The sequence below is a fragment of the Ovis canadensis genome, chromosome 20 (genome assembly GCF_042477335.2).
Source record: "Ovis canadensis isolate MfBH-ARS-UI-01 breed Bighorn chromosome 20, ARS-UI_OviCan_v2, whole genome shotgun sequence".
NCBI lineage: Eukaryota > Metazoa > Chordata > Mammalia > Artiodactyla > Bovidae > Ovis > Ovis canadensis.
The window spans coordinates 35,744,739-35,767,716 of record NC_091264.1 but is presented as its reverse complement, the minus strand read 5'-3'; the positions used below and the strand labels follow the sequence as shown (position 1 = coordinate 35,767,716).

At 42.4% G+C, this 22,978-nt stretch overlaps 1 protein-coding gene across 1 annotated transcript in view; it reads right to left on the bottom strand.

Annotated features, from left to right (window-relative positions):
- Positions 1-13,266: 13,266 nt before the first annotated feature.
- The window catches only part of LOC138425106 (putative adhesion G protein-coupled receptor F2P), a 36,505-nt gene continuing 26,793 nt past the window's right edge, over positions 13,267-22,978 (bottom strand). Inside the window, exons 7-10 of the mRNA XM_069562737.1 lie at positions 22,691-22,732; positions 20,712-20,771; positions 16,055-16,131; positions 13,267-14,853 (exon numbers count right to left, since the gene is read on the bottom strand). Of these exons, the coding sequence (XP_069418838.1) occupies positions 16,084-16,131; positions 20,712-20,771; positions 22,691-22,732 (150 nt within the window). The 3' untranslated portion in view covers positions 13,267-14,853; positions 16,055-16,083. The remainder of the gene's footprint in view (positions 14,854-16,054; positions 16,132-20,711; positions 20,772-22,690; positions 22,733-22,978) is intronic.

Genomic DNA, 22,978 nt, shown 5'->3' with positions numbered 1-22,978 from the left:
CCCTAAAGACTCCACCAGAAAATTACTAGAGCTAATCAATGAATATAGTAAAGTTGCGGGATATAAAATCAACACACAGAAATCCCTTGCATTCCTATACACTAATAATGAGAAAGTAGAAAAAGAAATTAAGGAAATAATTCCATTCACCATTGCAATGAAAAGAATAAAATACTTAGGAATATATCTACCCAAAGAAACTAAAGACCTACATATAGAAAACTATAAAACACTGATGAAAGAAATCAAAGAGGACACTAATAGATGGAGAAATATATCATGTTCATGGATCAGAAGAATCAATATAGTGAAAACGAGTATATTACCCAAAGCAATCTACAGAGTCAATGCAATCCCTATCAAGCTACCAGTGGTATTTTTCACAGAGCTAGAACAAATAATTTCACAATTTGTATGGAAATATAAAAAAAACCTTGAATAGCCAAAGCAATCTTGAGAAAGAAGATTGGAACCAGAGGAATCAACCTGCCTGATTTCAGGCTCTACTACAAAGCCACAGTCATCAAGACAGTATGGTACTGGCACAAAGACAGAAATATAGATCAATGGAACAAAATAGAAAGCCCAGAGATAAATCCACACACCTATGGACACCTTATCTTCCACAAAGGAGGCAAGAATATACAATGGATTAAAGACAGTCCTGGACACCTTATCTTCCACAAAGGAGGCAAGAATATACAATGGATTAAAGACAATCTCTTTAACAAGTGGTGCTGGGAAAACTGGTCAACCACTTGTAAAAGAATGAAACTACAACACTTTCTAACACCATACACAAAAATAAACTCAAAATGGATTAAAGATCTAAACATAAGACCAGAAACTATAAAAATCCTAGAGGAGAACATAGGCAAAACACTCTCTGACATAAATCACATAAATCATAAATCACAGCAGGATCCTCTATGATCCACCTCCCAGAATACTGGAAACAAAAGCAAAAATAAACAAATAGGATCTAATTAAAATTAAAAGCTTCTGCACAACAAAGGAAGCTATAAGCAAGGTGAAAGGCAGCCTTTGGAATAGGAGAAAATAATAGCAAATGAAGCAACTGACAAACAACTAATCTCAAAAATATACAAGCAACTTATGCAGCTCAATTCCAGAAAAATAAATGACCCAATCAAAAAATGGGCCAAAGAACTAATAGACATTTCTCCAAAGACATACGGATGGCTAACAAACACATGAAAAAATGCTCAACATCACTCACTATCAGAGAAATGCAAATCAAGAACACAATGAGGTACCATTTCAAACCAGTCAGAATGGCTGCAATCCAAAAGTCTACAAGCAATAAATGCTGGAGAGGGTGTGAAGAAACGGGAACCCTCTTACACTGTTGGTGGGAATGCAAACTAGTACAGCCACTGGGGAGAACAGTGTGGAGATTCCTTTAAAAACTGGAAATAGAACTGCCTTATGACCCAGCAATCCCACTGCTGGGCATACACACTGAGGAAGCCAGAATTGAAAGAGACACGTGTACCCCAATGTTCATTGCAGCACTTTTTATAATAGCCAGGACATGGAAGCAACCTAGATGTCCATCAGCAGACAAATGGATAAGAAAGCTGTGGTACATATACACAAGTGAGTGTTCAGTTCAGTTCAGTTCAGTCGCTCAGTCATGTCCGACTCTTTGCAACCCCATGAATTGCAGCACGCCAGGCCTCCCTATCCATCACCAACTCCCAGAGTTCACTCAGACTCACGTCCTTCGAGTCAGTGATGCCATCCAGTCATCTCATCCTCTGTTGTCCCCTTCTCCTCCTGCCCCCAATCCCTCCCAGCATCAGGGTCTTTTCCAGTGTGTCAACTCTTTGCATGAGGTGGCCAAAGTACTGGAGTTTCAGCTTTACCATCATTCCTTCCAAAGAAATACCAGGGCTAATCTCCTTCAGAATGGACTGGTTGGATCTCCTTGCAATCCAAAGTACTCTCAAGAGTCTTCTCCAACACCACAGTTCAAAAGCATCAATTCTTCGGTGCTCAGCCTTCTTCACAGTCAAACTCTCACATCCATACATGACCACAGGAAAAACCATAGTCTTGACTAGACGGACCTTACATTAAAAAGAATACATTTGAATCAGTTCTAATGAGGTGGATGAAACTAGAGCTGATTATACAGAGTGAAGTAAGCCAGAAAGAAAAACACCAATACAGTATGTGAAAGTGAAAGAAGTGAAAGAAAGTGAAAGTGAAGTCACTCTTTCGTGTCCGACTCTTTGTGACCCCATGAACTATAGCCTTCCAGGCTCTGCTGTCCATGAGATTTTTCCAGGCAATAGTCCTGGAGTGGGCTGCCATTTCCTTCTCCAGGGGATCTTCCCAACCCAGGGATTGAACCTGGGCATCTGGCATTGTAGACAGACGCTTTACCGTCTGAGCCCTAACACATATATATGGAATTTAGAAAGATGGTAATGATAACCCTGTATGCGAGACAGCAAAAGAGACACATGTATAGAACAGAGTTTGTGGGAGAGGACTCTGTGGGAGAGGGAGAGGTGGGATGATTTGGGAGAATGGCATTGAAATATGTATACTATCATGTAAGAAACAAATCACCAGTCTAGCTTCAATGCAGGATACAGGATGCTTGGAGCTGGTGCACTGGGATGACCCAGAGAGATGATATGGGGTGGGTGGTGGAAGGGGGCTTCAGGATTGAGAACTCATGTACACCCGTGGCAGATTCATGTCAATGTATGGCAAAGCCAATACAGTATTGTAAAGTAAAAAAAATAAATAAATAAAAAATAAAGAGCAAACAATAAAAAAAATAAAGTGAAAAAAATAAAAATAAAAAAATAAAACCTTCTTTATCAGAAAAAAAAAACTTTTATGTTAAAATACTATTCTTCCTATCTGGAAGCAAGACATTCTGATATAGTCACAATTTCTATCTTGTATTCCACTTTATTCTATCTGACATTCTCTCAGAAATTGGTTGTTACCCACTAAATTGAATTCACAAACCTCTAATGGATTGTAACCTGCAATCTGAAAAATAGAAATATAGACTATAAGATTCATTTTCCTTGTCAAGTCAAAAATTGTTCACTTCTGCTGAATTGGTCTTGTTGATCCTTTCTCTTTGCTATTCTTCACAATCTGATCACAATCTCCTTCCCCAGGTACACTTCTCAGGGAGAAAAGATATCTACATTCAGAACCAAAGAATAGGACTGATGGGTGAGTGCGATTCTCCTCTACCTGGAGAGCATTGTTTGAAATGCACCATTAAATGATCAAAGTCAAGCCAAAGGGAGGCATTTATAAATAGTAATGCTTGCTATCTAAGGCTTCATGTGAGAGGCCACTCTTATTCTTCATTATTTTCATTACAGGAATACTGCTTAAAGCTAATCTTGCTGGAAGAAATTCAAGGGTTTGGCATAGTGACATGATGTGATTTATGGAATCCAAAAGTATTCCCCAACCAATGCCAGGGCCTCCAGGGCCATAGTTCCAAAAAATGTTTGAGGAATAGATAACCCAAAAGCCATAGCATTTTCTGTAGACCATTATGCTCTTTGTGGAAGACTATGAAATGATACATTTTATGTATTCATATAAACTAAGAAAAATTTTACTGGCATAAATATTTATGCAATATGAAATCATAAGCATACACATAAGGAGCACAAATTTTCAACTAAGGACTCTTTGTTAGTTTGAGGTTAATTTGCTACTTAATCATTCATGTTATCATTGTCTGGTATGTGCAACCCACATACCACTTGGTATGATAATTATATGGTAAATTTCCTTCAGTTACTACAAATGCTGGGAGATACTGTTTAATGATATTACTCAAGAGAAGTCATAGCATTCTTACTTCTGTCCAGTTTGACGATGGGGATGAGTCAGATGGATAGATGTTTTTAGGTTAGTTCCAATTGGGTTGTTTCTCTTCTCACCAGAAAGAGTTAGATGGAATCCCTCCCATCAGAATTCAGATGTTGGCTGAGGCCAAAACCAGAGTGCTCTGCAGAGCAGTGGAGAAAGCTTAAGACCCCTGAGAATGAGGAATTAAAAAATAATAAGAAGCACTGCCAGCATAATCCATAATCAGAGGTTGATATTGTACAGAAAAGAATGGAGGAAACACGTTTTCTTAGATTAATCATTGGTAAAGACTTGATGGTGGCTTCTCTGCTGGCTCAGACAGTGAAGAATCTGCCTATAACACAGGAGACCTGGATTCAATCCCTCGGTTGGGAAGATCCCCTGGAGAAGGGAATAGCAACCCACTGCAGTACTTTTGCCTGGAGAATTCCATGGACAGCGGAGACAGGCAGGCTACATTAGTCTGTGGAGTTGCAAAACATCAGACATGACTGAGCGACTAACACACACAAAACCTTGATAACTAGAACTTTGAGTTTGTGTAATACTAAGCTGAAAAATTTCTGGAAGTACAAATAAAATGCCTCTCCAAGGCCTAGCACAATGTCTACATATAGTAAGATTCTCCTTGAGGTTTTAATACTCATATCTTTTCCTCAGTGATTCATTAATTTAAATCCATTGGTTAGGCTTAATGATGCCTTCTAAAAGGGAAAAAAATAACACTGAAGACAATATGAGAAATGACATGGACCAAAATGCACCTATATTTATATTTATGTTCATGTCCATGCCTGACTAGAGATAAACATGTGAAGATGGAAACAAGAAAGTACCCAAACTGACATTGCTACACTGAATTAAATTATCATGTTTCATTGAACCCAACATTGTAAGCAACATCATTATTTTCATGTCCACTAAGGAAGGAAAAGAAAAAAAGCTTGCCTATTAAACTATGACGTGCCACTGATTGTACAATATATTTCAATTTCAGAAATGTTGAAAGGTTAGGAAAAAATGCCTATCTTAGAACTGATGAACTATGGCACTATAAGAGGGGCTTTCCAGATAGTTCAGTGGTAAAAAAAAGGTCTGCCTGCCAGTGCAGGAGCTGCAGGAGATGGGTTCAACTCCTGTGTCAGGAAGATTCCCTGAAGTAGGAACCAGTAACCCACTCAGATATTCTTGTCAGTATAACCCCATGGACAGAGGAGCCTGATGGGCTATAGTCCATGAGGTCTCAAAGAGTCAGACATGACTGAGCTCTCACGTACGCAGCACTAAAAGTCTGACTCAGTACTAGCTGACCATAAATTCTGACGCTGTGTGTGTCCAGAAAGCTTTTTATTTGTTTGTTTCTAAGGAAGCAGCTCTTCTTGAGAAACTTGGTTGAGTAAATGATTTCTTTCTAATGAATATAACAATGATGGCAATTTCAGTTTTTACTTAAAAAGATAGATAGCTAAGTCAAAACTCATCCTCAAGCTCTGTAAATACCCAGACACTTCAATTCAAGGGAGTGTGATTTTCACTGAAAAAGCCCAAAGCTAGGAGACTTCTAATTCTCACGAATTGCTGGATGGCTTTGGGCAAATCTCACAAATGCTCCATGCCTTGGTTTCCTTACCTTTGAAATGACACGGTTGGACTAGAATCTCATTTCTAACTCATGTCTTATTAGAAAACTAGCATTTTTTTTTTAATTTAAGGTTCTGGGTTCACGTTGTTTCATCTCAATGGTCCAAATCTCAAGTTGAAATGCAACCAATATGGAAAATTCTTTTGAGGGGTATATTTATATAATTTAATTCCTTAAAACATAACAGTCAACTCTCTTGAGGCAGCACAAGCCAGCTCCGGCCCAGTAGTAGACTAGCGCTGCAATCATATATATTTATCACGGGATCAATGCATATTATCCACCATCTGTTGGGCAACAATTTTTCCAGGCATCAAGAGGTAAAGAGAAAAAGGACGGAAGAAAAACAACATTGAGGACTTTTATATACTTAAATGTTCTACAAATTCAGGAAATCTCTCTGCTTTACTCTCAGTAGGCTGAATTTGGTGTCTAATGGATTTGGTGTCTAATGGATTTTGCCAAGGCATTCTGGTCTCATAGAAGAGCAAGGGGGTCCATGGTCAAGTCCATTTGGGAAACACTGCGTACAGCACCACCACCACCCACCCCTCACACACACATGCTTTCATCTAGCAAAGTTCCGAGAGTTCTTGAAATGACGAGACTGTCACCCAGGTTTTACCAAATTTACTACATCATCAAAAGTGCCTTGGGTGCATTGAAAGCTGCTATCCAAAGACAGTATGCTATTTGGGAACACATTAATGTCCCCAGATTTGGGCTTCCCATGCCTTTGTCAGACCCCTACCCCATGCTACCACCAGGGACTTCCCTGGTGGTCAGATGTTAAGGGGTCTGCCTGTAATGTGGGAGACCCCGATTCAATCCCTGGGTCAGGAAGATCCCATGGAGAAGGAAATGGCAACCCACTCCAGTATTCTTGCCTGGAAAATCCAATGGATGGAGGAGCGTGGCAAGCTACAGTCCATGGGGTCGCAAAGAATCAGACACGACTGAATTACTTCACCCCATGCTAGTCCTGCGCTAATTCCTTTAATTCACTCAAATTGTGATGCAAAGTAGCCCAGCAGAGGGTGATAGTCCTGGTGTTAGCACATCCTGAAAGAAAGAGGCAGTGTAGGGGTCATCTTTAGTCCATGAAATAAGCCAGAATTATCCTAACTCGAGATGATGCTCAGAGTAGAGAGGGAAGGGAGGCAGGCACAGATACACGGCAGTCAGAAGTTTGGGATGACCACAAGGGAGGGCAAGAGAGCCTCAGAAATGGAGAATAAAAAAGAGGAAAAGAAAGGTGCAAAAGAACTCTCACCAGAGGCCATCTGTGGTAACTAGGCAAATAAATAGCTATCTGATTTACAAAGAAACTCCCTCCAGCTTCTTTACTAGTCACCCAATAAAGGCAACTCCACACTTTGTCCCAAAGTATCCAGAAGAAGATTTATTTCAGAGATAAAAGCAACAATCAGGGGACTTCCCCAGTGGCCCAGGGTTAAAACCTCACCTTCCAGTGCAGGGTGTGCAGGTCTGATCCCTAACCAAGGATCTAAGATCCCACATGCCTCTCAGCCAAAACACCAAACAAAAAAAACAGAAACAGAATTGTAACCAATTCAATAAAGACTTTAAAAATGGTTCACATCAAAAAACTCTTTAAAAAATAAAATTAAAAAAAAAATAAAAGCAACAAGCAATCTGGAATGGCAGCTTCTCAGGAATTAGAAAATTTCCAATTACTCCTCCTTATTCCCGCAACCCTTCTCTTTTTGTGCATCCTCATAGAGGTGTGAATCATCTCCTTCCGCTTTTCACTTAATAATAAGCAGCCATTCTAGGTGGCTGAATGGAAGCCAGGCTCCTTGCTCTAACAAGGTGATTACTTCGGAGAGAGAGAGAGAATATAGTGTTTGCAGCCTTCAGAGGCTTAAAGGAAAATACAGCTGCACTCAAAAGTCCCAGAGGGACTGCATCTCAGGATTTAACTTGCTGGAGAATTCACAGCCATAGGCAGCTCGCACATCATTCACTGCCTGTGCTCTGAGCCCTAGGGACATGGGGTCTGCACAGCACTGGGCTTAATGCCTTTAGCCCCAGAACCCTGGAGAAAGTAGACTGCACCTTGTGGGAAACTCAGGTTATCATTAGTTAGGAGGTAAACATAGAAGGACATTTCTCTGTCCCCAGCATCCAGCAGAGCATAAGGTGTATAATAACCTCAGTAAATATTTGTTGGAGAAATGAATAAAGGAGTGAATAAGGCCAGCTTCTGATGTTTTTGTTTTAAAATCACAAGATCATTCTCCCCAGGTGGAAGGGAGGTCCCGGAAGGAGGGGATATATGTATGCAGATGGCTGACTCAATTCATTGTACAGCAGAAACTAGCACACCATGGTCAAGCAATTATGAACATTCAGTTGCTCAGTCATGCCTGGCTCTTTGCGACCCTTTGGACTGTATCCCTCCAGACTCCTCTGCCCATGGGACTTTCCAGGCAAGAATACTGGAGTAGGTTGCCATTTCCCTCTCCACAGGATCTTCCCGACCCAGGGGTAGAACCCTCGGCTCCTGAGTCTCCTGCATTGCAAGCAAATTCTTTACCTGTTGAGCCAATGTGCAAGCCTGCTAAAGCAATTACACTCCAATAAAAATAAATTAATTCAATAATTAATTAAAAAATAAAATCACAAGATAACTTTCCTTAGGGGAACAGATGAGCATATTTGTAATGCTAGATAAACTTCAGTTCAGTTCAGTCGCTCAGTTGTGTCTGACTCTTTGCGATCCCATGGACTGCAGCATGCCAAGCTTCCCTTGGATAAACTTGGAACCTGGTAATGTAAGTTGAAATGCACCCAGTCTAATGGACCTCCTCTTTGCTATACTAAGTGGAGCCTTATGCAAAAAAAGATTTCGGGGTCTCATCTAGTTTCAGTAGGAAATTATGCGCTGCCAGATTAGTGATGTCTTCCACAAGTATGGCACCCCACTCCAGTACTCTTGCCTGGAGAATCCCACGGGCAGAGGAGCCTGGTGGGCTGCAGTCCATGGAATCGCTAAGAGTCGGGCACGACTGAGCGACTTCACTTTCACTTTTCACTTTCATGCATTGGAGAAGGAAATGGCAACCCATTCCAGTGTTCTTGCCTGGAGAATCCCAGGGATGGGGAGCCTAGTGGGCTGCCATCTATGGGGTCGCACAGAGTCGGACACGACTGAAGCAACTTAGCAGCAGCAGCAGCCACAAGTATGACAGTGCAAATGTCTTTCCACACTGTCGCCACAAAGTCAGGAATCACAAAATACTGTTTCCCTGGACAGACCTAGAAGATGCTGGCTATGTTTAAACACCATCTTCTAACTGTCCCATCTTCCTTGAACCTGGAACTGAGTTTCTGATTGCGTTAGAATTCAAAAATATGGTCAGCCTTCGTGGGTTCTGGAACTGTTTCTGATACTAGAGGCTAGATGGTGTTGGAGCAGGTGATTCACACAGGCTCAGGAGCTCCCTGCCTGTCTGAACAAGCTGAGCGAGGGCTGGCATCAGGACTCGCCAAGAAAATAATAGGAAGTGCAACCTGGGAACTGTAAGCGCAGTCAGGCAGGGAGGAATGCAAGGAAATGTGTGATCTCTCAAACCTCTTCATGCAAAACGCTCAGAGGTGAGCTACCTGAGAATGTTTGTAAACTCCCTGGACACTTTCCCAAAGCGTTGCGCTCCACTGAAATTCACCCCAAGGTGAGAGGAACAGAAAACTCATTTTCTAAACCTTCTAGATGGCACCTCACCACATACTCCTCAGCCAATCCCACTGGTGGGAAGGATCAATTCAGAAAAGTTAACTAGAGGGTGAGGAACTTAAGAGCTCAGTGACCCATATTTTGGGGTGTGTGTGTGTGTTGCTCCCCTCAGCTTAATCTCCTGTCTATTCCACTAGTGTAATTAAGACTCTGATTATATAGCCAGATGGCAAGTTGCTTGTGTGTTTCTTGGCCTCGATAATAGAATATATTCAGTCTCTCTTACGGATTCTCCCTTGCCATGGATGAGTTGATTCATAGAGAGCCTTGAGGGAAGAAAAAGATATGAAAGATTTGCTAGAAGAAACATCTCATCCTAGGTTATTTTAGATGGCGTCCAGCCAGGGCCTTTGTAGTTTAGCATCTTCTCTGAAAATTGTAGTCTGGATTCAAATTCTGAGAAGTCTGAATAATCACATCATCTCAGAATTGGAAAGCTTCCAGCATCTCACCAACTATCTTGATACTTACATGAAGTTAAAGAAATTGATAAGACAGGCAATTTCCCTGCTTCGTGAAGAAAGTTCCCTGGAGGGTTGACACTTAAGGAAATAAAATAGCATCTTAAGATGCACTCTTTAGAGGTCCCAGAATTCTCCTCAAAGTATAAGGAATATATGCCATCAAATGACATAGTATTGGCCGCAAAATGAGGGCGAAATGCCTGTGCAAAAAGGTTTCAGCAGTTCAGTGGAGGAAATGTTTCCCCTTTAAGGGCAGCTTTGTCAGTCCCACTAAAAGAAGAAACTACTAAAGCATGCTTCATTTAAAAAAAAAAAAAAGAAGAAGAAGAAGAAAGAAAGAAAACATCTAGCTTTATACTCAGCCTAAATAAGCGAATTGAAAGCTAGTTTTCTCATCCAATTGTCAAGCAAGGGAGACTATTGGAAAACAGAGGATTTAATTGCCATTTTCAGCCCTAGGAGTGAGCAATTTAGAGCAAATGACAAATGACTTTTTAAAGAGAAACCAATGTAAAAGAGACTGAGGAAATACTCCAGATCTGAGTTAGCCAATCTCTAAATAATGAGAGGGAAGTTTCCTGCAGAGTCAAGCATTCCAGAAAATACCATCATAAATCACACATCTTCCCCACTCTGGGATATGTCTAACGACAGTCCTGTCTTCAGCAGGAAAAGGTGCTGGTGTGGCGTGTGTACTCACGGCATCCAGGAAATCCCGCAGCCCAGCAGGGGGTCGGCGCTGGACTCCCCCCAAGGGCGCCCCACCAACACTGTGTCCACCCTGGCTCCCCCCACGATGTCAGCGGCTGTGATCTATCTTCTCCATGTTTGAAAGGAGGCCGAGGAGGCCCTGGTGCTCACTAGCCTCGGTGAGAAGCCGATGTGAGAACTGTAAACCTGCCCTGGGTTTCGAGGCTTGTGTAAGTCTGTGATTCATTCCTCAGTGGGTCGGTCAAACACGCCTAAGAGAAATTACAGGTTCCTCTTGTCTGAAACAAATCCATTAAAATGAGTCAGTTGTTTGTCCTTTCTTTCCTCCTCTTTATCTCAGATAATCACATGAGACTGTTGCACCTACTGGGGTAATGAGAACTCAGACAGGCGGGTGGTAAATGCAAGATTCTGCCACTGTTGTTGTTGATGTTAAATTGTTAAAAGGAGACCCCATTTTTGCCTGTACTGACGTTAAACTTGGAAAACACTGGCTAGGACATGATCCAATCCCTGCCTTAACACCAAAAATATCTTTGGTTTATTTTCTAATGACTTGTCCAAGGAGTTCTTACTGAGGCTCTACCTTGGTGCACAGCCATGGGGAATTCAGATGGAGAATTTCGCCTGTGGGAAACTTCCCTTGGTCTGACTTGGGGCAGGGTGGCCAGTTAGATTGTCCTTGTCACCCCCAAATGGTCCCACACTTCCCACTTCTAGCCCCTCCCATTAACCTACCTTCCTGGCTCCTCCATATGACTGTTGCAAACTTTCATTTGACTATTACCAGGGGAGATGTAGACATGAAGAAGAAATAAGTGAGAGGAGTTTTGTTATGTCTGTTGTACTCAGGAGGCTCAAGGAGACGATGCCTGTGGAAATAGGTCATTCCATTTAGGTCAATAGTTAAGTGCCGTGTCATTTGGAAATTTTGAAAAATCAGTATCATCAAACTTTTGGTTGTGCAATCAGAGGACTTTATTAAACATTCTATGTACAAAGCACCTCATTCTGCTCTTTGGACATACAAAACAAGTGACTTATCGAGTAACAAGGGTAAATCTGTCTCCAAAGGCTTATGGTCTTATCTGGGAAAGAAAATATATGCACACAAGAAGGCTAAGAGTAAATAATACTACACAATAAATACTGACTCAACAGTGAATGGCCCAGATATACATACTGCAAGAAATCAGTGGAGAGAATCAGCACTTCTGGTTGGACTGATTAGGGAAGACTTTACAGGGAAGGCAAAAAGTGATGCACAGTTCAGACACAGAAAGCCCTGGATACATGTATAGTCTCTGAAATATACTCTTTCCAGGGCAGGATACCAAGTAACACAATTCTGTAAACACTGAATGAAAAGATCCTTCAGTAGACTTTGCTGGCTGGTCACCCTGATGAAAGAAACTGAATCCAATGCTCAACACTTTCATTTAGATGCCAGTGAACCAAGACTTCCCTGGTGGTCCACATTTCTGAAGCAGGCGGCACAGGTTCAACTCCTGATCAGAGAACTGAGATCCCACATGCTTTGTGGCCAAAAAAAATTTTTTTAAAAAGAGAAGAAATTAGATGTCAGTGAACCAACTCCTATGAGAGTGTCTCATCCACACTCATGCAAAAGGTCATGGCTGTTTGCTGTCTGTATGTGCGTTGCACATACATGAATTCATAGGTACTCTAATACAAACAGCTTACATTTTAAGGCCAATTATTATTTGCCAAGTACTGTTCTCAGTATTTTATCTACATTTGTTCATTTAATCTTTCCACTAGCCCTATAGGGTAAGCTCCATTATTCTCAATTTCTGGTTGGGAAAACCTAAGTCCCAGGAATTTAAATAACTGTGCCAACGAGTATCAAGTACTAAGTGCTCTGCCCCAGAATCTGCCTTAGACACCACTAGCACCAGCTTCTCCTGAGCCACCTGACCAAGTCACTTCCTTGGTGAGGTGAGAACAGGGTGTTCCACGTATCTCCACCCTGGGTCTTCCACGGTCAGCCTGATCCATGCAGTTCTTTGTCACCTTTCAGGATGGGACAGACTGAAGCGTGGGCCGCAAGAGGGAGGGTGGACTTCACCAAGGGATCATCAAATGATAGTGGGGTTTCTCTGTTAGCATCCATGAGCCTTTATTTAATAATTTTTTATCTTTAGGTCACACCACGCAGCAAGTAGGATCTTAGTTTCCCTACCAGGGGTCTGACCTTCATCCCCTGCACTGGCAGTGCTGAGTCTTAACCACTGGCCACCAGGGAAGTCCTCCATGAGGCTTTCTTAATGAATAATAACCCCAAAATAGAGTCTTTCACACCTCCTCTCTCAGGGAGTGAGTGCATGGGAGCAGAGTGTGCTTTCACATGACATGTGGTTGCCAAATACACAGTACAGATGAAAGGCCAGTCTCTCCCTCTCTCTGTCTCTCAACCCCTCTCTCTTGTGTTCAGACTTTCCATCTGCAAATGGAGGCACTTGGACTCAGTCTTTTCTAAAGATTTTTTCAGAATTATAAATCCTAAAACCATCTAGCTCCATGACACTGCATCCTTCCTTCAATATGTTGATTTGGGGTAAGTGACCTTTCTTCATATGGAAATCTCTGCATTGGGAAAACCAGAACTGTGTCTGCTCCATTCTGTTCCCTTGAAGAGACCCTACAGAGATACTGGGAAATGTCAAATTAAAGCTTCTTTCTGACTTCATTTGCAAAGGGTGCAATTGTTGTCCCAAGATGAACAATACCACTTAGAAGATGACTCATTCTCCCAGTTGGTATATTTTCCTACCTTCTGATTATTTTATTTTTGCTTTCTTAAACGTTCCTACTTAGAGGAAATTTTCTACAGTAAAAAAGAGAGAGAGAGAGAATAAAAAAGTTTTACTACAGTTTTCTGTGTTTAAAATAAAAAAAATGACACCCCTGATTCACAAAGTGAGTTGCCCTTTTCCATTTGTAATGTGACATCATTAATACTGGCTTCTTTTGTATATAACTTTAAAAACTTATTTATTTATTTGGCTGGGCAGGGTCTCAGTTGCAGGATGTGGGCTCTTAGTTGCAGCATGTGGGATCTAGTTCTCTGACCAGGGATCAAACTTCAGCCCCCCTGCATCAAGAGCTTGGACTTTTAACCACTGGACCACCAGGAAAGTCCCAGTACTGACTTCATGGGGAGATAACTAAGGGCTACTCATTGCCCGTTGCCCTATATCCACTATTTTTTTTTCCTTCTGCATCTGATTGTGTGCTTGCTTTAAAAAGGACCCTTTTTTTTTTTTCCAGAAGGATTTTTATTTGTAATACTGTTCTATTATCAGGTGGCTCCTGATTTGAATGTTGAATTGGTTTACATACAAGGTAAGAAAATCAGTAGCTCTCTACTTGAAATATAATATTTCTCCTTTCTCATCCCAGGTTTCAAAACACCATATTGTTGGTGGGGGTTCATCTTACATGGGCTTCCCAGGTGGTGCTAGTGGTGAAGAACCCACCTGCCAATGCAGGAGACAGGAGACATACGTTCGATTCCTGGATCTTGAAGATCCCCTAGAGAAGGGCATGGAAACCCTCTCCAGTATTCTTGCCTGGAGAAGCCCATGGACAGAGAGGCCTGGCAGGCTACATCCCATAGGGTGACAAAGAGTCAGACACCACTGAAGTAACTTAGCACACAAGCACCTCTTACATAGTCAGAGTAGACAGAGAGACCCTCGGTGGCTCTGTAGTCTTGAGGAGAAAGTCCAGGGCTAGGAACCAACAGACTTGGGTTTTTACCTCTGGCTCAAATCTCTATTAGCTGTTACTTATCACTCCAGCCTTCAGTCTCCTTAACTTAAACACCTTTCTGGTTCAAAAGCTCAATGCTTTTTGCTTGGTTCACGGCCAAAAAAGTTGTATCTAAGCCCACGCTAGGCTGACCATGCAATCAATTTAAATGTGGAGGAGTGGAACATATTGGCCCTTGAATTCTTTTTGTCCAAAGAACAATGACCTACTTAGAATCGGCCCAGTGTTGGTGACTATGCATGAGGGCCCTCCCTCAGCCACCTATAGAATCTAGCTGGGTGACATCCCTGGCCACCACTGCCAAGACAAGCCAGAGCTCTCTTCCTGATTCCAACAACATGAGGCTGGAGACCCTGGCAAGACCAGGATTCTGGTGTCCGCTGTTGGATACCCAGCATGGCATATATATGTAGACAGTGGATGGGGAAAACGTCAGCAACACAGAACAGCTTAGACAGAGGGGCTTTCCATCCTCTCTTCCTGCTCTCCTCTGTCAGCACCACCAAGAGGGAGGCGTCCTTCATACCCTTCGGAGGCAAGAAGACACGAATCAGGACGTTTCTCCTGGGGTCTCTGCCACTCCTGAAATGTATGACCTGGTCAAGAACAGACAATCACATCTTTAACATACAAGTAGCAACATCTAAAAGCATCATGACAACTGTCACGGATTGACTCTTTCTTGAACAAGAAGCCCCTTTGGGTAGAGCCCCCTTGGCAAATGAAGATTCGCTTCCCTTTAAGTCCCTTGGGAATCCAGGAATCAGCTTTGCTCTCTTGTCTGCAAAAGCTGTTACAGGACGTGTCTGTCTCCAAGTTGGACCACGCCCTTTCCTCTTGGAAAAGACCTCACTTTTGACCAAGGCCCTGGGTTGCTGCAGAAGATCTCAGCCACATTGGCTACTAGAGCCCTGATGTGCTGGGATCAGGGAGGAAGGCTCTTTCTATAATTCTTTCTCTGGCACTGTACATGTGTCTGTGTGAGTCTGTGTGTGTGTTGCTCTCTCTGTTTCTGTATTTCTCTATGTCTCTCTCTGCATCCCTCAGCCTCTCTCTGTATCTCTCTGTCTCACTGTGAAAGTAGGGGTCCTGCTGTAGATGTCTCCATCTCCCTGCCTGGTCTTCTGTCTCTAGATGTAGAGGGACACAGAGACAGAGGATTGGAAGTCCTGACTGCACATGTCTGATTGCTTTTCCATCTCTGAGTTGCCACCCCATGTCACTAAGTGTCCCTGTCTGTCTGTCTCCCCCTGTGCCTCCCTTCCCTTTCTTTCTCTCTGTCTCTGACCCTCCTGCAAATGAAAACTGACTTCTGCATTATCTCCAAGGCCTCCCACAGACAGTGTGTATCATAATTCCTTGATCTTTTAACACTAGAGAAGACAGAGGGTGACCGTAGGAAATGTGGGGATGTTGTTGATGTAATAGAGGATGTCCTGGGGATGGGGAATAAAAAGGAGGGGAAGAAAGAGCAGCTGGGACCACAGATCCCTCTGCTCACTCCCCTCTCAAAGACTCATGCCGATTTACAGGCACTCCCGCAGGACAAGCCTGACTGTTTTACAGGGACAGTAACAATTTCAGACGTCCACGAATTAGAAGTGTGAATATATCTCCAACCAGAGCTAGGTGAGAGTAGATTGCCTGCGAAGAATCATTTCAATCAAGAAAACATCATTTCTGATTAGAATGAATCCAATTGAGATTTTTTTTTCCCCCAAGAAATGTCACATACATTATATGGAGTCCATGTATATGGAGTCCATGTATATGGAGTCCCCTGTGGTGTGTACTCACCTCCCAAGTTAGGAGTATAGCCTGGCTTACTAGCGTGGCACTTTGGTGGGGTGATGAGAGAAATCAGAAGAGACGTTCTGAGGAAGACAAAGGATAGTGGACTTGTCACCAGCAGTCTGTTCAATTATTCAGTCATTAATATAATCACAATTATTCAAAGCACATGGAGAATTATTTCATTAAGCACAGTATTGTGTTTAGTGAAACATGTCAGACGAAGACAAACACTGTATGTTATCACTTATATGTGGAATCTAAGAAAAATAAACCGGTGAACAGAAAAAGAAGCCAACTCACAGATATAGAGAACAAACTAGTAGATACCAGTGGGGAGAGGGGTAAGAGGCACAAACTACTAGGTATAAAATTAATAAGCTGCCAAGATATACTGTACAGCATGGGGGAATAGAGCCATTATTTTGTAATAACTTTAAATGGAGTATAATCTATAAAAACATTAAGTCACTATGTTGTACACCTGAAACTAACATAATATTGTAAATTGGTTCCATCTCAATTTTTTTTTAAAGCGCATGGACAGCAGTTTATTTCTTGCCTTCACCTCATCCCTGTCCTTTTTTATTTCAGAGCCATTGACAACATGCAAATAGGCTAGTATGAGAGATTCTCCTCCTCCATGGCTTGGATGCTTCTCCTGAAGCCTCTAGTTTGAGATGGAGGTGGGGAGAAGGCAGTTGACTGGCGTGGGAGAGAGTGAAACAGGAAATCTCTAGTCTTCAAACGACTCCACTTTTTAAATTAACTTTTATTGGAGTATTGCTTTACAATATTATATTAGCTTCTACTGTAGAGGACAGTGAAGCAACTGCACATGTATCTATCCCCTCTTTTTTGGATTTCCTTCCCATTTCGGTCATCACAGAGCACTGAGTAGAGAGCTCCCTGAGCTATATCCCTAGAGGCTGTCACACAGAGTGAAGTAAGTCAGAAAGAGAAAAACAAATGTCAGATATGAACACACGTATGTGGAATCTAAAAAATGGTACAGATGACCTTATTTTCAAACAGCTCCTTCTCAGCTACTGACATTCTCAACAGGACCATCACCACCTTGCGATATACCTGGGTCTCAATTATCCTTGTGCTTCAGGTACATGTTGTGGATTGGAAATATCATCTCGCTGGTGGAATTATCACTATGTGAACATAGATTAATTCATCACATAGGATATAAAGTGAATGCAAACAAGTATGTTTATTATTACAGTTTAGGGGGGCTGGGACTGACACTCCCCAGACAGGTAGCCCAAGGAGAAAGACTTAAATCTGGACTGTAGGATATGGTGACCCCGAAGTCAGAGACCTACAGACAGGAGAGGAGGAGACAGGTGATAGCATACTTCTTCTGCTGCTGCCGCTGCTAAGTCACTTCAGTCGTGTCCGACTCTGTGCGACCCCATAGATGGCAGCCCACCAGGCTCCCCCGTCCCTGGGATTCTCCAGGCAAGAACACTGGAGTGGGTTGCCATCTCCTTCTCCAGTGCATGAAAGTGAAAACGGAATGTGAAGTCACTCAGTCATGTCTGACTCTTAGTGACCCCATGGACTGTAGCCCACCCGGCTCCTCTGTCCATGGGATATTCCAGGCAAGAGTACTTCCTCTGAGTAGGGCTAAAACACCAACTTACAGTGGCTACAGCTGGTGGCAGAGAGAAGGAAGGACATAAAAAGGTAAGAACAAATTAGCCTAGGACCCAGAAAAGTGATTCTCTTTTTTCAACACTTATTATTATTTTATTTAGCTGTGCCAGGTCTTAAATGCAGCATGTGGGATCTAGTTCCCTAACCAGGGATCAAACACAGGCCCCTTTCATTGGAAATGTGGAGTCTTAGCCACTGGGCCACCAGGGAAGTTCAACAGACCAGTGATTCTTAACCCTAAGAGTACATTAGAATCACCGGGGAGCTTAAAAATAATAATAATGACTCAGCTCTATTCTAAGACTTTCTAGTTTAATTTCTTCAGTGGAACCTGGACAGCGGTATTGTTTACAAGCTCTCTGGGTGTTTCTGAGGTGCAGCCAGCCTGGAAAACCACTGATTCAGACAATCAACAAGCTAATAATGAAATTCTGGGTATTATCCTGACTTACCTTGCATATAAACACACAAAGAGAAGGAGGGGGGAAAATAACTATTTTCTATAACACCAAAGAGCAGAGCTTCCCTATGGTAGCCGAATGGATAAGTACCAGACACACGTAAAGGAGTGAAACTAAGCTGAAAGCGATTGGAAGAGTCAGACCTCTCTCCTGAGAGCATCCAGGCAGACCCCAGGGAAGAGATGGGAATACATCAGATAGGCCAGCTGGAGGCAAACATTTACATTGCTGAGATACTTCAGGAAGGCTTAGATGAGTGTGTCTCAACCCTGACTACACTAGAACCACCTAGGGAGCTTATGCATCTTCCCAAATCCAAGTCACAGACAGACAATCCAATTAAAACCTCGGGGGATGGCAGTGGTGGAGGAACATTTTTTTGTAAACTTCCCAGTTACTTCTGATATCCAGCCAACTTTGAAAATCATTGCTTTAGATAATTATTAATGTTTCTTCTCAGTAAAAAAAAAATGGCTTTTTTTTCCCCCTCACTGGAAAGCATGTAAAAGTATCAGCCATCTTCCAGGTATGCAGACCAAGGACTGGGAAGGAGACCAAAGCTTCAGGAAGAGTAAGGCAAAAGGTATTTGCAGCAGTGTGGATGGACCTGGAGATTAGCATACTACATGAAGTAAGTTAGGCAGAGAAAGACAAATATCATATATCACTTATACGCAGAATCTTAAAAGGATACATATGGACATATTTACAAAACAGACTCACAAACAGAGAACATAAACTATGATTACCAAAGGGGAAAGGTGGGAGGGAGGGATAAATTGGAAGCTTGAAATTGACAGATACACACTGCTGCTGTTACTGCTGCTAAGTCGCTTCAGTCGTGTCCGACTCTGTGTGACCCCATAGATGGCAGCCCACCAGGCTCCCCCGTCCCTGGGATTCTCCAGACAAGAACACTGGAGTGGGTTGCCATTTCCTTCTCCAATGCATGAAAGTGAAAAGTGAAAGTAAAGTGGCTCAGTCGTGCCTGACTCTTGGCGACCGCATGGACTTCAGCCCACCAGGCTCCTTCGTCAGTGGGATTTTCCAGGCAAGAGTACTGGAGTGGGTTGCCATTGCCTTCTCTGCAGATAAACACTACTATATTCAAAATAGATAACCAACAAGGACATACTGTATAGTACAGGGCCCTCTGCTCAATAGTTTGTAATAACCTAAATAGGGAAACAATTTGAAAAAAGAATAAATACATCTATATCTATAACTTTTCATATTGTTCATGGGGTTCTCAAGGCAAGAGTACTGAAATAGTTTGCCATTCCCTTCTCCAGTGGACCACATTTTGTCAGAACTCTCTGCCATGACCCATCTGTCTTGGGTGTCCCTACACGGCATGGCTCATAGTTTCATTGAGTTAGACAAAGCAGAGACATTATTTTGCCAACAAAGGTCTGTCTAGTCAAAGCTATGGTTTTTCCAGTAGTCATGTGTGGATGTGAGAGTTGGACTATAAAGAAAGCTGAGAGCTGAAGAATTGACTCTTTTGAACTGTGGTGTTGGAGAAGACTCTTGAGAGTCCCTTGGACTGCAGTCCATCCTAAAGGAAATTGACTTCATTGGAAGGACTGACATTGAAGCTGAAACTCCAGTACTTTGGCCACCAGATGCCAAGAGCTGACTCATTTGTAAAGACCCTGATGCTGGGAAAGATTAAAGGTGGGAGGAGAAGGGGACAACAGAGGATGAGGTGGTTGGATGGCATCACTGACTCAATGGGCTTGAGTTTGAGTAAACTCCGAGAGTTGGTGATGGACAGGGAGGCCTGGCGTACTGCACTCCATGGGGTCACGAAGAGTCAGACATGACTGAGTGACTGAACTGAAACTGATGTCTATAACTGATTAACTTTGCTGTCCACCTGAAACTAACACAATATTGTTAATCAGCTCTATTGTTGTTTCATTTCTAAGTCATGTCCAACTCTTTTTGGGACCCCATGGATGGTAGCCCACCAGGTTTCTCTGTCTACAGGATTTCTAAGGCAAGAATACTGAAGAGGGTTGCCACACCTCCTCCAGGTCCCTTACCTTTTACAACTCCAGTAACCATGGAAACAAGCCCTCCTGAACATCAAGCTATTGATATTAGGAAAATTTTTGTGTAGGGTCAGAATTTGTTCTTCTGGAATTGTCACACCTTGAATATGGTTCAACTGATGAGAGTCCCAGTGAATGAGTGAGTTGTCATGGGGACCCAAGACTTTCCATCTGCTCTTATTTCTCTGTTTCCTCACCTGCTCTCCGGCTCCATAGTTTGAGGGTCAGCCCTCCAGGCCCTGCTGCCTTGTCACTCTCCTCTAATGCATTGAAGTCTACTTTCTCTCTGTGGCTGTGGTCCCAGTGCTCCACCTAGAATCTGAACAGCTCACAGAGGCACTCACAAAGCTCTTCTGAAAAATCCATACCACAAAAGTGTTAGGTGATGCTTTGAGCAACACTCCAGGTGCCAGAAACTCCAATGTGGCTGTTACCTCATCAAACTTTTAAATGCAAAAATGAACGTGAAGGCTTTACCTCTGATATCCTGGAGATCCATTGTGCAGAGTTTATTCGATCCTTTAAGGCATCTCTTATCTGGGGGGTTAACAAAAGCAATTAAGGATTAGATTATGAAGAACTAATGCATATGCTTTAGACCGGCAAACACTATTGTGAGAGTGTGTTTCCAGCAAGTACTGTTGGCGGGACCAACAGTAATATTGCTCTTGTTGATACTTTGACTACAAATATTAGCTGTGATATTCAATTCACTTAAAAAGTAATCATATGGTCTATAACTACATAAAACCTTAAGTGCTTTTTATGCAGTTTCACTTGCAAAACTGCATTTGTTCTTTACCCTAATCTAGCCATGGACGGAGGAGCCTGGTGGGCTGCAGTCCATGGGGTCGCTGAGAGTTGGACACGACTCAGTGACTTCACTTTCACTTTTCATTTTCATGCATTGGAGAAGGAAATGGCAACCCACTCCAGTGTTCTTGCCTGGAGAATCCCAGGGACAGCAGAGCCTGGTGGGCTGCCGTCTATGGGGTTGCACAGAGTCGAACACAACTGAAGCAAAGCGGCAGCAGCAGCAGCAGCAGCAGAGAAGGCAGGGCATCCCAGGTGGCTCAGTAGCTAAAGAATGCCCCTGCAATGCAATTGCAGTGAGAAGATGTGGGTTCCATCCCTGGGTCAGGAAGAGCCCCTGCAGGAGGTCACAGCAACTCACTCCAGTATTCTTGCCTGGATAATTCCAAGGACAGAGGAGTCTGGTGCACTGCAGTCCATAAGATCACAAAATCAGACACAACTGAAGTGACGGAGTAGCACAGAAGGCAGGAAAAGCATTATTATGTCTATGATCCATTTGAAGAATCTAAGGCTCATGAGTTAAGGACTCTCCAGTAGCACACAGCTATTCCATAGAAATATCAGGATTAAAGGGCTCATTTCTTAACCCTTACCTCTTTTACTTTAGGTTGGTATTGTATTCTCATGGGAAAACAAAAGAACCTCTGTGAAATGTCTTTTACAGACCTTGCAGATTAACTTAAGAGTAAAACAGCATTGATGGTACAATAAATATATACATAAAATTTTAAAAATAAAAAATAAGCCCTGCAGTGTGAGTGTTTGCATCTATGATTTAGAAGGTTTGCTTTCCTCAGTCCAAGAGGCAATGTAATAAAATAGAAAGAGGGTGATCTTAAAAGCCTGAATAACTATGATGTTTTGTTCCTTTTTTCCACTTATTTTCATCATACCACCTGCACACACTCATCTGTATTTGGAGAATTTCCTTCCTTAAGTCCACTGCTCTTTAAGGTAGAAGCCAGGACCTCACTTGACTCTCTTGCAGCTAAGATGTAGCCACGTGACCTGGGCTCAGCCAATCAGACATGATAATGTAAGATGCAGGTATCAGTGATCCTCCCCAGGCAGCGTGGAGGGGCTGCAGCAGCAGGAACTCTAGCTTAGCACACACTCTCTGATGTTGCCCTGCCGAGCTGTGCTCTCTGTGCCCAGCAAAGTGGGAAGGGGCAGGGGAGCCTCATGTGGAGTCATCTGTGCTGTGAATCAGAAACTATTCTTTATGCATAGCCTCCATGCCTCCCAGCCACAGAGAGACCTTCCCAAAGATGTTATTGTGAGATGTAATAACTTTTTCTGCTTTAGCTAGCTAGAGTGGGTTTCTGAGAAACTGTGAGCAAGCTACTGCATCACTCTGAGTTTCAATTTCCTCATCTGTAGAACTAAAAATAGGAATAACCAGGATTGCTTTCAGGGTGAGAGCTAATGACTATAAGAGCTTAGCCCCATAAAAGCTTGAAAGCTGGTAGTATTACTTGCATCGTTGAGACCTCGATGTCCTGTTCAAGTGTCTGCACAAATGATTGAGGTGAAAGACTCCCAATAAGTGGTATTTACAAGTAAGCATTTCAGGGCCAAATACTGATAATGCAGAAAACAGCAGAAGAATTTATTTATTTATTTAGAAGAATTTATCGTACCTTCGGATCCAGGATTGTTCCAAACACCAGGATGAAGAAGCCCTGAGAAAGATGGAAGAGGGAGGAAGAGCCATTAAACAAAATAAAATGATAATAATAAATACCAGTACTTATTATCAGTTCTTATTCTGGTAGAAGGTAAATAAAAATAATTTTATTAAATCCTTAAATAGAAAAACAAAAACCATTTTATTAAATCTTCGACTTACTCATTTTAAAGTCGCAACACCTAGATTGATCCATTCAACAAATATGGATATAGAATTTTTCACGCACCAGCCACTGCTC